Source organism: Leptosomus discolor, chromosome 16 (assembly GCF_034619465.1).
Source record: "Leptosomus discolor isolate bLepDis1 chromosome 16, bLepDis1.hap2, whole genome shotgun sequence".
NCBI classification, from domain to species: domain Eukaryota; kingdom Metazoa; phylum Chordata; class Aves; order Leptosomiformes; family Leptosomidae; genus Leptosomus; species Leptosomus discolor.
In genome coordinates this window covers 7,127,808-7,141,863 of record NC_141406.1, presented here as the reverse complement: position 1 = coordinate 7,141,863, position 14,056 = coordinate 7,127,808, and the positions used below count along the sequence as shown (strand labels likewise).

Genomic DNA, 14,056 nt, shown 5'->3' with positions numbered 1-14,056 from the left:
GCTACAGGGCAATGTAAAAAACCACACTGTCACAGTATGATTTCCATCTGTTTTCCCTTTTGGATGTGAAAGCACTGAAGTCTGAGAAGAAAGGCAGTAAACAGCTGCTACCTCCCTTACAGTACAGACCAATGCGGTGACAGTGACATTCTTTCCTCATAACCCAGGAATCTTTCAAGTTACAGTTTATGCAGAACAAAGAGTGTTGCTTGGGAGTGTATGGAGGGATGAGAGATATAAGCCCAGAATGACAATGTGTGAAACGCTACAGTGTCTTGTTCTAGCAGTGCACACGTCTAAGGTAGTGTAGTTTTGTTGGGTGTCTTACTACCTAGAGCATTCTTTAAAAAAACCCAAACAGTACTTCAGTAATTTTATTTACAGTCACACACCTACAGTGTTTTAGCCTGCAGAAGGAAATGTTTATTCTTGTTCCATTCTTTCCTCCTTCAGTCAGCTGAGTAGCTCACGCCAGATGAACAACAAACTCCTCCGTTACTGGGTATATACTTTGGTGATATCAACGCATTTTCCTTCAGGAGGATCGTAACCAGGAAGTGGTGGGGTATAATTAGGTCCATCTCTCTCGAAGGGGAAAAGCCCCTCATCTCGTCTGATTGCTGCCTGATACAGCTCCTCCGATTCAAGGCGCAGTTCCTTCAGTGCCTCTTGCTGAGCTTCTACAAGGGTCTGAATTGCTTTCTTTTCTGCCTTGTCTTGTTTCTGCTTAAACAAACACCACTTTTTCATAAGTAAAACTCTTCTTTCAGTCTCCTCAAATGACAGAGGGGAAAGGCTTCGCACCCTGATAGAGAGTAAGGTAACACTGTAACACAGGAATAGCCTGTACACCAAAGAGCAAATTAAAAAACCACCAAAAAACCCACCATCAACCAAAAAATGCCCTCCAAACCCAGAGAATACATTTCATTTATGCAGTGTCTGTCTTTGAGGTTTTCCAATCATTCTAACAGGAAATTCATGTTACTGTATTTTCTACTACTTTTAGCAGGAACATAGAAAATTTGTTTTCCATATTTTTGCCCTGGTAGAAGTAGATGAGGTTTTGTACCAAGGCTAGCACTATATTGCAGTTTTGCAGAGAAAGAAGTTAGAAGTGTTTCTACCATGAATGCAAGTGCATGGTGAAGGACAGTCTTACTTACCTGTTGCTATCCAAGTACTTAAGTGGTGTTTCAAAATCCTCAATTGGAATCATTTCTGGGGCAGCTTTTTCCAACTTTTTAATCTTCTTTTTCATACGCTCTTTCTGTGCTTGCTCTCTCTTTACATCCACTTTCTTCTTCTTCTTTGGTTGTGCTCTGCAAGGGAAGTAATGACATGAATTAAAGAAGATACTTTGTCATTTAATTCAACACCAGCAGCCTTCACTTCCATTTACTTTTCTAAGGACTGTTCCTTCCCACTGCTGAGTTTGGTCCCACCATTAGCTTTATTCAAGTAATGCGATTTCCAGGAGACAGTAATATGTCTTGTGAGATTTTCTGCAGAAAGAACTGTAGCTGCCTGAGAAAAGCAACCTCCCATTTTGTGCTGAACATCAGAATGACCTGAGGAAGTTCCACAAAAATTGGAGTTGTTTTACACTAGGTAACAGGTTTATCCGCAAGTATTCCTGTCATCTGACATTAAAAGAAGACAGTGAGTGTTTTTACACATGCTTTTGAAATTGCCACATTTGGAACCAAATTCAAGGTGCAGATTTTATGCTCCTGTTGTACTTCTCCACGCAGATCCAGTACACTCAAGATAATATATGGCATGCTCCACAAACTAATCCTCACAGTGGACCTCTGGGATATCATTCCTGCCTTGCAGATCAAGCAAACAGCCTTTATGGTGGGAAACAGTCTCTCTGATGGTACCTAATGGCTACCAGGATATTTTAAATCTAGTCGCATCAAAACAAAACATGGATACCAAAATGTAACATACACGTCAATGCGGGCTGTCTAGCATACCACTCTACAGTGAAATATTTTTGGTGCAGCTAGGCTTTCATTTCCATTGCTGCTCAAAGGGGAATTCTGGAGCACAGCATAGATCCGAACATCTCCAACCACATTCCACGGTTGAGGAAGCAAAATACAACTACACACAAGCACAAAGTGATGATTGTATACGTTACCATTAAACTCTCCTTGAGAGGGCAACAGTTCTTTGCTACTTTTACATATAGTGACTTAAAAGCAAATACCTATAGTTAGAAGTTAATTTAGACTTGGGAAAATTTGTGTTCCCCTAAGGATGAAAACACTTCTATGTAACTCCATGGTAGCTGCACTCACCTCACGGGGAGAGATGCCCTGAATGCCAGCAGTGAAGTCTGCCAGTGACTTCCTCGGAATGGAACCATCTGGGGCAGCCAAGAACTGAAGGAACATAAAGCATGAGGAGAAACTGACTTTGATGACACTGATTCTGCAAAATACAAGAGCTATTTATTAGTCATAAATTACAGTGATAAGTTTTGAATCATCTTTGGCTACTTAATTTATGACAGCATACAGTGTTTGCCCAGAGATGATAACCTCAAACTCTTCAGGGAGGTAACTACACCAAAAATCTGGGCTGTTCAGTGCTGTGAATCCACAGGGTACCAAGGAGCGAAGCAGATACGCTTTTTAAGTCTATAAATAGGTTAATTTTATTCTTAAGCTCTGAAGTGCTGATTTGGAGAGGCAAAGCCACCTCCGTTCAAATTAGGAGAGTGATGCCGTTTCTCAAATCTCGGTGGGTATCACGAGAGGGAGAACAGGTCCAGATGCGGAACCAGCCCCGCATACACCACCGCCCGGCCCCGGAGCGCAGGCCCAGGCCGCCGAGGGAGCCCCAGGAGAGAGAGGCCCGCCCCGGGGAGGGGACCAGACCCAAGACCCGCCGGGGCGAGGCGGGAGCCCCGAGCAAGGAGCGCTTTGCTGGGCTCCCTCCCCGCGGGCCCGGGGCAAGGCGGCCGCAACGGACGGACCCGGAAAGCCGCCCCCGCCCGGCTGCCCACCCTACCTGAGCCGGGCGCCGCTGGGCGCCCCCCAGCCGCCCCAAAAACCCCTGGCCGCGGCCGCCAACATGGCTCCCTGCCGGTACCAGCGGTGCGCCCGCACTCTCGGCCGGCCGCGCTCCGAGCCCCGTGTCCCCTGTTCCGGCTCACAACCGTTCTGGCCGCGCTGCGAGGCCTGCGGGAAGGCCCCGCCCGCGCCCCGCCCCGCTCCGCCCCGCCCCGCCGCCATTGCTCCGCCCCGCCCGGCAGGGGGCGCCCGCCCGCCCGCCTGCCCGCTCTCGCTTACCCGCCCTGGAGGCGGGGCGGCGGCGCCTCGCGGGATCTCGCTCCCCCCCCCGCGCCGGCCGAGGAGGGGGAACGCCGGGGCTCGAGGGCGGCTGTTTCCCGCCGGGCCGGTTAGGCGGTTGCCAGGCGCCGAGTTCCGGCGTTGCCGGGAGCCGCCGGGAGCCGAGCGGGGGATGCGGCCGGGCGGCGGGGGCTGCGGCACGGGCGGCGCCGGGGCATGGAGCGGCGTTGAGGCGGCTCCGGCCGGCGGAGGGGGCGGGCAGAGCGGCGCGCGGCGGGGGCCCATGGTGGCCGGCGGCTGCTGAGCTCCGCCGCTCGCTCGGCCGCGGAGGCAGCCCGGGCGGAGCCGCCCTGGGGTCCCGAGGGCGGAGGCCGGCGGGGGCCCCGGGCGGGGAACAATGAAGCTCCTGAAGCCGACCTGGGTCAACCACAATGGTGAGGGCCGGCTGGCCGCGCCGCCGGGCAGCAGGTGCCGCGGGGCCGGGCGGGCAGGTGCGGTGGGGCACCGGGGGGGAGCGGGCCGCCGGTGGGGGCCGGCCCGGGGCGGGGGGGGGGGGGCCGGGGCGTAGCACACATGCGGGGCGAGCACGGACGCGGGCGAGGAGCGGCCGGCGGGCAGCCGGGGACGGCGGCTGGTGCCGCTGGAGCCGTTTGTAGCTGCCGCCTCGCAGCCCGCGGGGCGGCCGCGGCGTGCTCGGGGCCCCGCCGCCCTGGGGAACTGCAGCCGCGTCCGCGGGGTGGCGGCGGGCAGGTGCCGGCGGGCGGGCGTCGGTGGTCGTGGGGAGCAACAAGTTCTCACACACTCACCCCCGGTGTCGCGGTGGGCTCGTGCGGAGGCAGCGTGCTGGGGGGCCGCGGGGGGACGGAGGTGCGAAAACGAAACCGGGATTTCTAGAGAAGTGTTGATTTCCAAAAGGCAGAGTTTGGCTGGCGGGTGGGCTCGGCCGGAGCCCGTCTCCCAGAAGATGGCTGAAGGGTGCCGCGGCGGTGGGGCTGCGCCGGTGGGAGCCCTTGGGACCGTCCTCGTCCGGCACAGCGTGTGTTTGCCTGGGGAGAGCACGGGCACGGCCACCGCCGAGCTTCGCAGGGAGGGGTGAGGTGCTGTTAGCTGAAGGCTGAGCTGCTTTTGCTGGCTGGGCACGAACGTTGGGCAACTTTATGCTTGTGGAAGTGGAGGGGAGTAGTTTGGATCGAGTACAGTCCGTGCGACAGAGAGAGGAGGCGTCTGTGCAGCGGTCGAGGTACCCCTTGGGGTGTACGGGCGTTCCGTGCCAACCCGCAGCACCGACCACGGTGGTCTCACGGTACTGAGTCGGGTCCAGCGTTAAAGTTCCCAAATGCAATAAGCTTTGGCACTGGTCGTCTGTGCTGTTGTTGGCCATGGGGGGGGGAAAGTTTCTTCTCATAGTACTTTCAAAGCAACTCCCTGAATTTATGTAGTATCCTGTCTGCTGCCACTCTAGTGATTTTTATAGAGATTTTGTGAACTAAGACTTTCAGAATGAAGCATTGATATTGGTGGAAAGCTTTATACTTTCCTAGGGTGGTGAGTACAGCATAGCATCAGTGTTACGTATTTACACCACTTATGATAAATTCCAGGGTAATACTTGCATTGTTGCTGGCAAAGCAGCGAGAAGAAATCTAAGGTGAAGAGCTCACTTCTGTGTATGCAAGTTTTGTTCTCAAATTCATGGGTACAGCTTCATTGCAACTGCAAATTTTATACCCTGGTGTAAATTTCAATAGTTGGACTCATCTAGCTGGTTGGTATATAGAATAAAACCAATCTGGAGACCAACTTATTCAAGCTGGAAGAGTGTGCTTTGAGTTAAAAACAGTGGATGCAACTTTACAGGTGCCTTTCTGCGTATGTTGTTGTCTTTATAATATTGCTGCAGATTTTAAGAACAGTAACTTAAGCCTCAAGTTGTGATTTGCATGCGTCTTCACTTGAACTACTCTCCAGGGGCCATATAGTCAGCAGATGCACCTTAGCCTTTTAACGAAAGGTTGTAGTGAACTGAAGAAACGTGGAAGTACTTTGAGATGTTTTTTACGTTTCTGCTTGGTTAATCTAGACAAATGTAGCATTTATGTCTTAATGTTTGGCTGCCTGTGGGCAGACTGTCCTGGGACTCTCTGGATCTTCAGTGGGAGCACAGGTACGAGCAGCTGAATACAGACTTTCAGCCGAAGACTTAACAAGTTACAGAAATTAGATTTGTAACTTCTTTCCTTGTTTCTTTAACGGATGCACCTTTTGGTATGGGTATGTATTTGGAATCAGTAGCAATTTAAAATACGTCTAACCGTTGCAGAAAACAGCCTTCAGCTGAGCAGTTTGCAGCGAGGCTGCATTTATAAAGCCCTGCGATACTTTGCCTAGTGGATAGTGCACTACACAGGGCCTAAATAGTCCCAAATTTGATTCCCATTTCTGATGCTGCCCTGCTGGGATGAGTTTTGGCAAGTCATTTTGTCGTAGTTTCACCACTTGCAAAACAGACATTCATCACTGGCTTCGTTTGTAAAATGCTCTAAGGTCTGCTAATGTATACAGGACTGTATAACATTCATGCGTTCTTATCCTTGGGGCAAGGAGTGCAGGATAAAAACTGGTGAGTTTAGTCAGTCTCTTTTAGCGTACCCAGGTTCTGGATCCTGCAGGCATTGCTGCATGCAAGTTGTCTCCATCACTCTTAATGGGCCCGCGTATTTACTCTGAAACCTCTCCAGAAACAGAGTAAAGATAATTTATACTGTGGGTACTGGAGACTCATTGCGATAATTTTTACTTCTTTTGTTTTCTCCCTGGACACAAGAAGCTGTTGCGCTGTTGTTGGCTTGAGAGCGAGAGTCCTGATAGCAAGACTGGCTCTTCCACAGGCCAGATCAAGGTGCTGTTATTCCAACCTTTCCCTCTCACCACTCAGTTTTGGGATTTGTACTTTACTGAATGGACTAGGATGAGTTTTTAATGATGCTTACAGGCATACATTCTCCATAAGATAATAGACATTAGAGGTTAATGTTGTAGCCAGGAAATTCAATACACCTGGGAATTGTATGCTGCTCAGCTGAGATGCTGTGCGTTTACGGTAAAAGCACTTTAAAACATTTTGGCTGTACAGGTTTTTATCTTGGAGTTCTTAATGTTGCTTCATCTGAGTACTTATTGGAAATTTCTTCTTCAGATGTGTTTTCCATAAGCTTTTCACACTTAATGTGGGCTTATTAGATTTTTGCATTAAGTTCTCGTTATTATTGTGTTCTTCCATGTTTCTTTGACTTAGAGCAAGGAAGTGAAAAGTGCAATTTGATGGTGTGGGCAGGAATGTGTGACTGTAAGATACAGATGGTGAGGTTTGCTTCTCCTTCCCAGTTTTCCATTCAGTACCTACATAAAGATGTATCATGCATCCAACAGTTGTATATACATATTCAGCACACAAAGTTTAGAGAGGCCTGGTGCTTAAAGATGGCTAATGCAGGCAAATGCCGAGCCCTGGAGGAAGGGACGTCCGTTCCCTTCAGAGAAACCCGTGCAAACCCCAAGGTGCTGTTCACGTATAACGACTTCTAGAAACTGGAGCCTGCTTTTGTTTAAATATAGGCATGGAGTTTATTATCTCTCCAAGCTGTAATGGTGGAATGTAAATATTTGAATTGATTTGTGAGTCATGTTGGATGTTATGTATCAGATGGGCTGGAAACAAAATGAATAGAAACTCGTTCATGTTGTGGTACAAATTCACATAAAATCATCTTTATATTTTGTTGATTATTGCCTAAAGTTAAATAACAAACAAAAATGATGCAATATTTAAAATTGCTTTTTTTCTTCAGCTGGTGTATTTTTTTTTTTTTAAAGATGGGACCTTCTTCTTGGATTTGAATTATCTTACTTGGAACTTTTTGTTCCAAGCTTGTTTCATTAGCAGTACTGCTTTAAGTATGTCATTGGGTTCTTTAAACAAGTAATCCAACAGGACATCTGGTCTATCGTAAGGTGTTCTGGTTTTAGTGAACCTGGTTTGCTTCCTCATGCAACGTGATTCTGGGAACTTCAATAATTTAAACTTTTTTTTTTTTTTAGAAATTATTGCAAGAGGGCAGTATCTGTGATCAGTTTATAAACCGCAAGTAGTATGCAACAAGTCTTACAGCTTTAACCTGTGACAGTTATCTGCCACTCTAAATGGTATTCCTTTGATAACAGTACCCTGGAGGAAGAAGCACCCTGGTAATGACTTAGTCTTGCTAAATTTCTGTCCTGTGATCACTTGATCTGTACTCTGTTGGTTTTTTAAAATCATGTGACATGTCTAGATTGATGAAACTGGAAACAAATATAAATCTTGGTTTACTTGGGCAAACAATCTAATGATTATTGAACTTGTTCTCTATTTTAAGGGATAGACGTAAAAGTGTAGAGAGCAAACTTACTAAAAACATAAAGAAATTCCTTCTAGATTGTGGAAGACTTAATACAGGTTCATAAGCAGGTAGCTTTACTAGTGATTTCTTTTTTCAAATTGAAGTGATCTAATTTAATCAGGACAAGCCCTGTGTTTCTCAGTAGCCAAGAAAAGCACACAGAGCTCTGGAGCAGGACACTGGGAAAATTTCCCTTTCTAAGTCAGTGCATTGGTGTTCCAATGCCTCTTACCACTAATGTTGAAACTTTGAGTGTGCCGCTGTGAACTCCATGTGTGTTTCACCTTTTTCTATATTCATGAATGTGAATATGTGACAAAACTGTCTTGAAACTTCATGCAGTGTTTGTGCTAGATAGGAACTGTGACGTTGATATGCTGCTTTCTACTAAATAGTAAAGCTGCAATGCCTTTCTGAGGATTGGCCGAAGGGTTCGAATTAGGTGCTCTGTAGTCTGGATTATGCCACCGTGAGTCTCTACGCTTTCTGGTGCTGAAACATGCAGTAGCTTTATTACTGCCTGAAAAATGGATGCGAATGATCTCTTTAGTTGAAGTGGTAGAAGCTCCGGTTCCTATATCCGGTAGTTACTGTTTCCTGCAGGCATCCAAACAGGGCTTGGCTACGCTTGGCTTCACCAACAGGTCACTGCAGCCAGAGCCAGGAACGACATCCTGATGCCCTGTGGTCCTGAGCTAGTTCATAAGTAGTTGCTTCCCTCTTTGGTTTGCTTTTGTCAGCTTAAATTGGTGCTTTCTTCCACTCATAAAATTACTTCAGCTTACAGTGGAGTAGAAAAGCACGGTGAAAACGTTGTGAATTGAAAACTGTGGTCTCTAAACAACTGAACAGTCCATGTTTGATTTTTATTGCTCCCACACAATGTGGGGAATAATACCCACAGCCATTTTAAATAAAATCCAGACTGACCTGTAAATAGTATTTCATCCAGGTTGACTTGTAAATATTCTATAGCGCCAGTATACGACATGGCATTTTGCAGTTGCTGTTTGTATTTTGATTAATGCAGACTGTCTGTTAAGGGAGGGTGTGACAGGTTGAGGCTGGGTGTAGTTTGACAGATTTCCTGTCTATGGAAAATGGAAGCCTCTTATCTGTACAAACTCCTGGAAGTCTCCTAGAACTTGATTTAGTAAACTAATGTTTCTAGGGAGAAAAAGCACGTCTTTAAAGGTTAACCACTGTATGCACCTGGACATTGCTGGTGAGATTGAGATGTATGACACTAGACTAGTTTATTAGGAATTATTCATGAGATGGAAACAATATTTACTTGGCTCTTATAGGAGATTAATTTGATGGGTCTCATGTTCACAAGTCATTGTGCTTTAAGCTTAGAGGCAAATTCTGCGGAAAAGCCCAAGTTTTCTGGGTAGATCATTGTGTATGATTAGTTACCTGTGGAAAAAGATCCCTTCCTGGATCTCAGTTGAGCCACGTAGAAACTTGATTTGTTGTTGAGGACTTCATTTATTACCGCTGCCTTTCCTGAGTGCAAAGTCCATACCCTTTTTAAACTTCACATATGAGATAATGCCCTGTGACCCACACCTTCCACTGAGGTCTGAGTTTTCAGGATTATAATAATTTATGAAAATACTTGTTCAGTGCTCATTGGATTGAAACCTAAATTTATGCTAGGAAAAAACCTAAAAAGAAAACATTATCCTACTATATAAATACATGGATCATTTGCATTTGAACACCATCTTCAATGCCAGTTCCCCTCCATGTCATAAAATGCAGGAGAACTGAAAGAGACTCGTAGTGGAGTGACCGTGATGATCAAAAGTGTGAGACAGCTTTTATAAAAGGAATGACCGAGTAGAGTAGGACTCTTTGGGCTAGGAGCGAGGGGACTGAGCTGGAGACGTGATGAATGCATGTAGAGTTGTGAGCAGCAGAAAAGAGGTGCATGTCAAGCGATTTTTGTTCACTGTTCTCCTGTACAAGAATTAAGGGATGTTGAAGTAACAGAGGGCAGGTGCAGGGTACATGAAGTAGATGGTTCTGCGCAGAGTCCGTGGCTGGGTGGTGGATCTCTGTGTTGGGGGCTGTCAATGTTAATTATGGATCTGAGAAATGGCCAATTGAACTTATAGACGAAAAGTCTGTTGAGGGCCTCTGATTCAAGAAGTCAGAGGGAGAAATTTTTTGGAGCTGGAAGATTATCCTAGGAAGAAGTGTTGGTCCTTACAATTGTACAGATCTCTAGGGAGGTATCTAGTGCTGGTTTCTGAACACAAGAGTACTGGGCTAGGTGGACATTTTCCCTGGTGTGGCTAACTAAGCTTTTATGGTGAATTTGTAGCTAAGTTACCTCTGGCTCCATAAGTAAAATAATTTGCTGAAGTTCATCAACCCCATTTGTGTATCTGTGCAAAAACTTTGCCCAGAAGGAGGAAGAGAGCCGATGTTACGGCTTCTATAGAGTTGTGCTGTTAAGGTAAGGCAGAAATTGGAGAGGCTATGATAGTTTTAAACACGTAGGAAAGGAAAGGAAAATTATATTGTGTCAGGAATTTTTGCAAAGCAATGGGGGCAATGACTTATTTAATGGTGGGTTTTTTTTAATGTATAGCATATCTGTTTTGCCTGAATAATGAGAAGCCAGTGGGTCTGTCAGAAAAACTTATCAGTGTGTGCTTTGGTCGTGGCTACTTTTTAATGCACACTTTTGGGAAGGAAGGGTGGTGGAATTGAAACAGAGGAGGAATGAGTCTTCCTGTATGAGATGGCTGCATCTATTAAACCAATTTTAAATACAGTATTGTTAAACTACAAACCACCTAAACTCTGAAGCCTCGTTCGTAGGTGTCATGCTGGCTCTGGAAGCCCTAATTCCTTCTCATTATTGATTGTGTTAGAGGTCACTGTTCCTTCTGATTTGCTGGGGAACTGTTTCCTTTTGGTGCGAATGATACATAGGCAAAATGAGCTTCATTAGTACAATTAAAACTTCTAGAAGCAGCACTCTCCTCTTCGTGTCTAATGGCCAGTTTGAGAGTATATTGTCTTGCCAAAGACTGTTGATGCAGATTGAAAAGGTAGCCTCTTCCACCTATAAGTCTACAGAATGACATGTTTCCATAAGTGTCAGTAGGTTAAACTATTTCAAATGATGCACTGGTTTAATTTAAGGAAACTTCCACATCCTGGGAAGGGTAAAATGAATGTTTGTTCCTTTCCTGTGCTTCTGTAAATGTTCAGTTTAGCCTTCTATGTTGCATTCGAGTTAGTGGAATAAAAGATAGAATCAGGCACAGCAAGCTGAAGAAAAGCCAGAGCTAAGTCCCAGCTTATGTGTTTTATGCGGTCTAAAGGACTTGGAAGGAATGTAAGTTGAGTGCCATCTTACTGTACTTAAGGTCTTTGCTTGGCTGCCTCTAAAAATTTTAAGGGGAATCACATGTCAGAGTTGCGATATAAATCCAAATAAAATAAACCTTAAAACAAGTCAATATAAAGAGAGTAAAAGTTGACATGAAGCAAAATGCATATCCATGAAAAAGTAAGAAATGCTAGATATTTGGATGAGGGTTTTGTTAGTAATTTAGTATCAAGGAATTCAGATGCTACAGTTGCAGCATAAAACCTATTACTGGATAAATTCTCCAGGTTTTATCATTTGTGTCTTCACATATCATAAAGGTACAGTGCAAGAATTGACATAGATGGGAAATTTATCGAGTAATCTTGGTACATGGGTACTAGTTCTTTTGGCTATTTGATAAATTGCCTTATTTTATACTGCCACGTATGTGATCTTGCTTGCAGAAGCAAGTTTGAAAGGGTTGGGACAGCTGCCAAAAATTACTTGAATGTGGAAATCACATGTGTGTTCCTTCAAGTAATCCTTAGTGGTAGCTCTTTGAGCATCACTGAAAGGCAGTAAGCTTACTTCTCCCCTCTTCCTTCTCTTCCTGCAAAGGTTAAAAGACCTGTGAACGTATAGGAGGGTGTATGTGATTCAGCGGTTGGAGCAGAATAGGCTGAGAGCGAGGGTTGTCTGGTTTCCAGAGCTGTTCCCCAACTATGTTAGTTATTTGTTATAGAGTTTATGTTTTCATAAAATTACTACTTCTGAAAGATGTAGCATATGGAGAACTGAAGCGTTTAAGAGTAATATTGGTTAGTTTTCCTCTGTCTATATGGAAGCCATAAAAATAAAAGCTAGTCGTTGGGTTTGGGTAGAAGAGTTTCGTAACAACAGAGTCTGAATTTGAGACAGGTCATTGTGTGACCAAGAGATGCAGTCTGAGATGGGGAGGATTGGAAAAACAAACAAACAAAAACCAACCAACCAAAACACAAACCCAACCAAAGACAGAAACCAAACCAGAATTGCTTCAGGTCATCAGTTAATGAACTCTAGAAACCTGGAAGAAATTCCTTACTCAAATACAGTTTTGCCTTGTTGGTACTTGCTTTGTGGTATTATTTTGCTTTGAGGCATTTCGCATATCCTTGGTTATCCCTAGTTTGTTATGGCGTGATAACTTCCATATACACTTTTAATAGGCTGTCATTTCTGTCATCAGGTTGCTTTCAACTGTAATTCTTACAACTATAGCTTTTAAAAGAAGAGTTATTTGCTGACCAGAAGAGTTATGGTTCTTCTGGCATTACTGCATTCTCTTGACTGTAAAGCAATTCAATACATTGCTGCTTGTTCTCTAATTCCAGGAAAGCCAATATTTTCAGTGGACATTCACCCAGATGGGACCAAGTTCGCAACAGGAGGACAAGGTATGTCGGTATGTCTGCGGACTGACAGAAGGCAGAATTTTGGGCTATAATAATAATCTCATGCCCTCACAACAGTTCAATCTGTTTGACCCTTTTAAAAACACATCACTTACATAATTATCTGTTTCTTAGAGATATAAGTCATTAAAATGTATAGAAATGTGCTGTTTTTACTACAGAAGGCAGGGTTACATTCTCTGATGTTCTCATCCTCCTGGACATCATTGAGATAATAGCTGCAATAATTGAGTTGTGGCCATACTGGCTGAATTTCTTTTTTATTTGAAGCGGAACTGAGTGTGAAGTTGGGCTTTCTGATCTGCTAAATAGTAGAGCTATTGGGACAAAAAAAATCCAATTACATAAATGGAACAGCTCAAGAAATATATGCAAAAACATTATTTGGATCACAATAGTGAATAATTTTTATGTTGGCTACAATAATTGCAATTTAGGATTTTAATATATCTTTTCTCTTTTAAAATGCTACTTTATTATAAGTAGTTCATCCCTACAGTTGGTGTCAGTTATGTATAGAATGATTTTTGAACAAGGCTGTATAACTTTATTTTTAATAGCTTCAAGAAAAATAAACCACTATTGACTTGGTGTAATTGTGTCAGAATGACATCTGTGTTCAAATGTTTCCAGAGTTCCCACTAAGTTTTAGCATCTGTTCTGGAGCTAGGATTAAGTTGAAAAGCTTTTTTACATGTATTTAAAAAGGGATGTGTGGTTTTTGTTCTCTTACAGGTCAGGATTCTGGGAAAGTTGTGATCTGGAATATGGCTCCTGTCCTGAAAGAGGAAGATGAAAAGAATGAAAATATTCCCAAGATGCTTTGTCAGATGGACAATCACTTAGGTAACAAAGATTTTTTTTTTACTTTTTTTTTTTTCCACTGGCTGTTGGTAATTTGCCAAAGCTTAAGCATTGCATTCAAAAATCATGCCCTGTCCAGTGGTGAAGAATGAATAAAATACAGCAGTGTGGTCTCATAATTTGGCTATATACAATTTTAGATATTCCGCAGAAAAAGTTGTTAAAATGTGGGAAAATGTACAGAGAAATACAGATACCTTTGGAAATCTCTTCCCATGAGCTTTTTCCAGCTGTGGCCATGAAGTAGTTGGTAATGCACATTCTGAGGAACTGGGGAGCTCTGAAAGATAGGGCAGGAGAATCATAGAGTCATGGAATGGTTTGGGTTTGAAGGGACTTTTACGAACATCTAGTCCACCCCCCCGCCATGGGCAGGGACACCTTCTGCTAGACCAGATTACTCCAAGCCCCATCCAAGCTGGCCTTGAACACTGCCAGGGAGGGGGCAGCCACAGCTTCTCTGGGCAACCTGTGCCAGTGCCTCACCGCCTTCGCAGGAAAGAATATCTTCCTTGTATCTAATCTGAATCTTCCCTCTTTCAGTTTGAAACCATTACCCCTTGTCCTATCACTATGATCCCTGATAAAAAGTCCCTCCCCACCTTTCCTGTAGCCCCCTTTAAGTACTGAAAGGCCACTATAAGGTCTCCCCAGAGCCTT

At 44.6% G+C, this 14,056-nt stretch overlaps 2 protein-coding genes across 4 annotated transcripts in view; one reads left to right on the top strand and one right to left on the bottom strand.

The window, feature by feature from the left end:
- Positions 1-398: 398 nt before the first annotated feature.
- On the bottom strand, positions 399-3,089 carry MRPL40 (mitochondrial ribosomal protein L40). Its single transcript, XM_086474333.1, has 4 exons — positions 3,025-3,089; positions 2,310-2,393; positions 1,167-1,322; positions 399-805 (listed from the first exon to the last, which is right to left on the bottom strand). Exons 1-4 carry the CDS (start codon positions 3,087-3,089, stop codon positions 496-498), a joined length of 615 nt encoding a protein of 204 aa, XP_086330459.1. The 3' UTR covers positions 399-495.
- Positions 3,090-3,702: 613 nt separating this feature from the next.
- Positions 3,703-14,056, top strand: part of HIRA (histone cell cycle regulator) — a 39,838-nt gene continuing 29,484 nt past the window's right edge. For 2 of the 3 annotated variants that reach the window (XM_086473914.1, XM_086473913.1), the window contains exons 1-3: positions 3,703-3,739; positions 12,452-12,514; positions 13,268-13,378. In XM_086473914.1, coding sequence (XP_086330040.1) covers positions 3,703-3,739; positions 12,452-12,514; positions 13,268-13,378 — 211 coding nt within the window. Of the gene's footprint in view, positions 3,797-12,451; positions 12,515-13,267; positions 13,379-14,056 lie in introns of all 3 variants that reach the window. The other variant, XM_086473912.1, reaches the window with a different exon arrangement.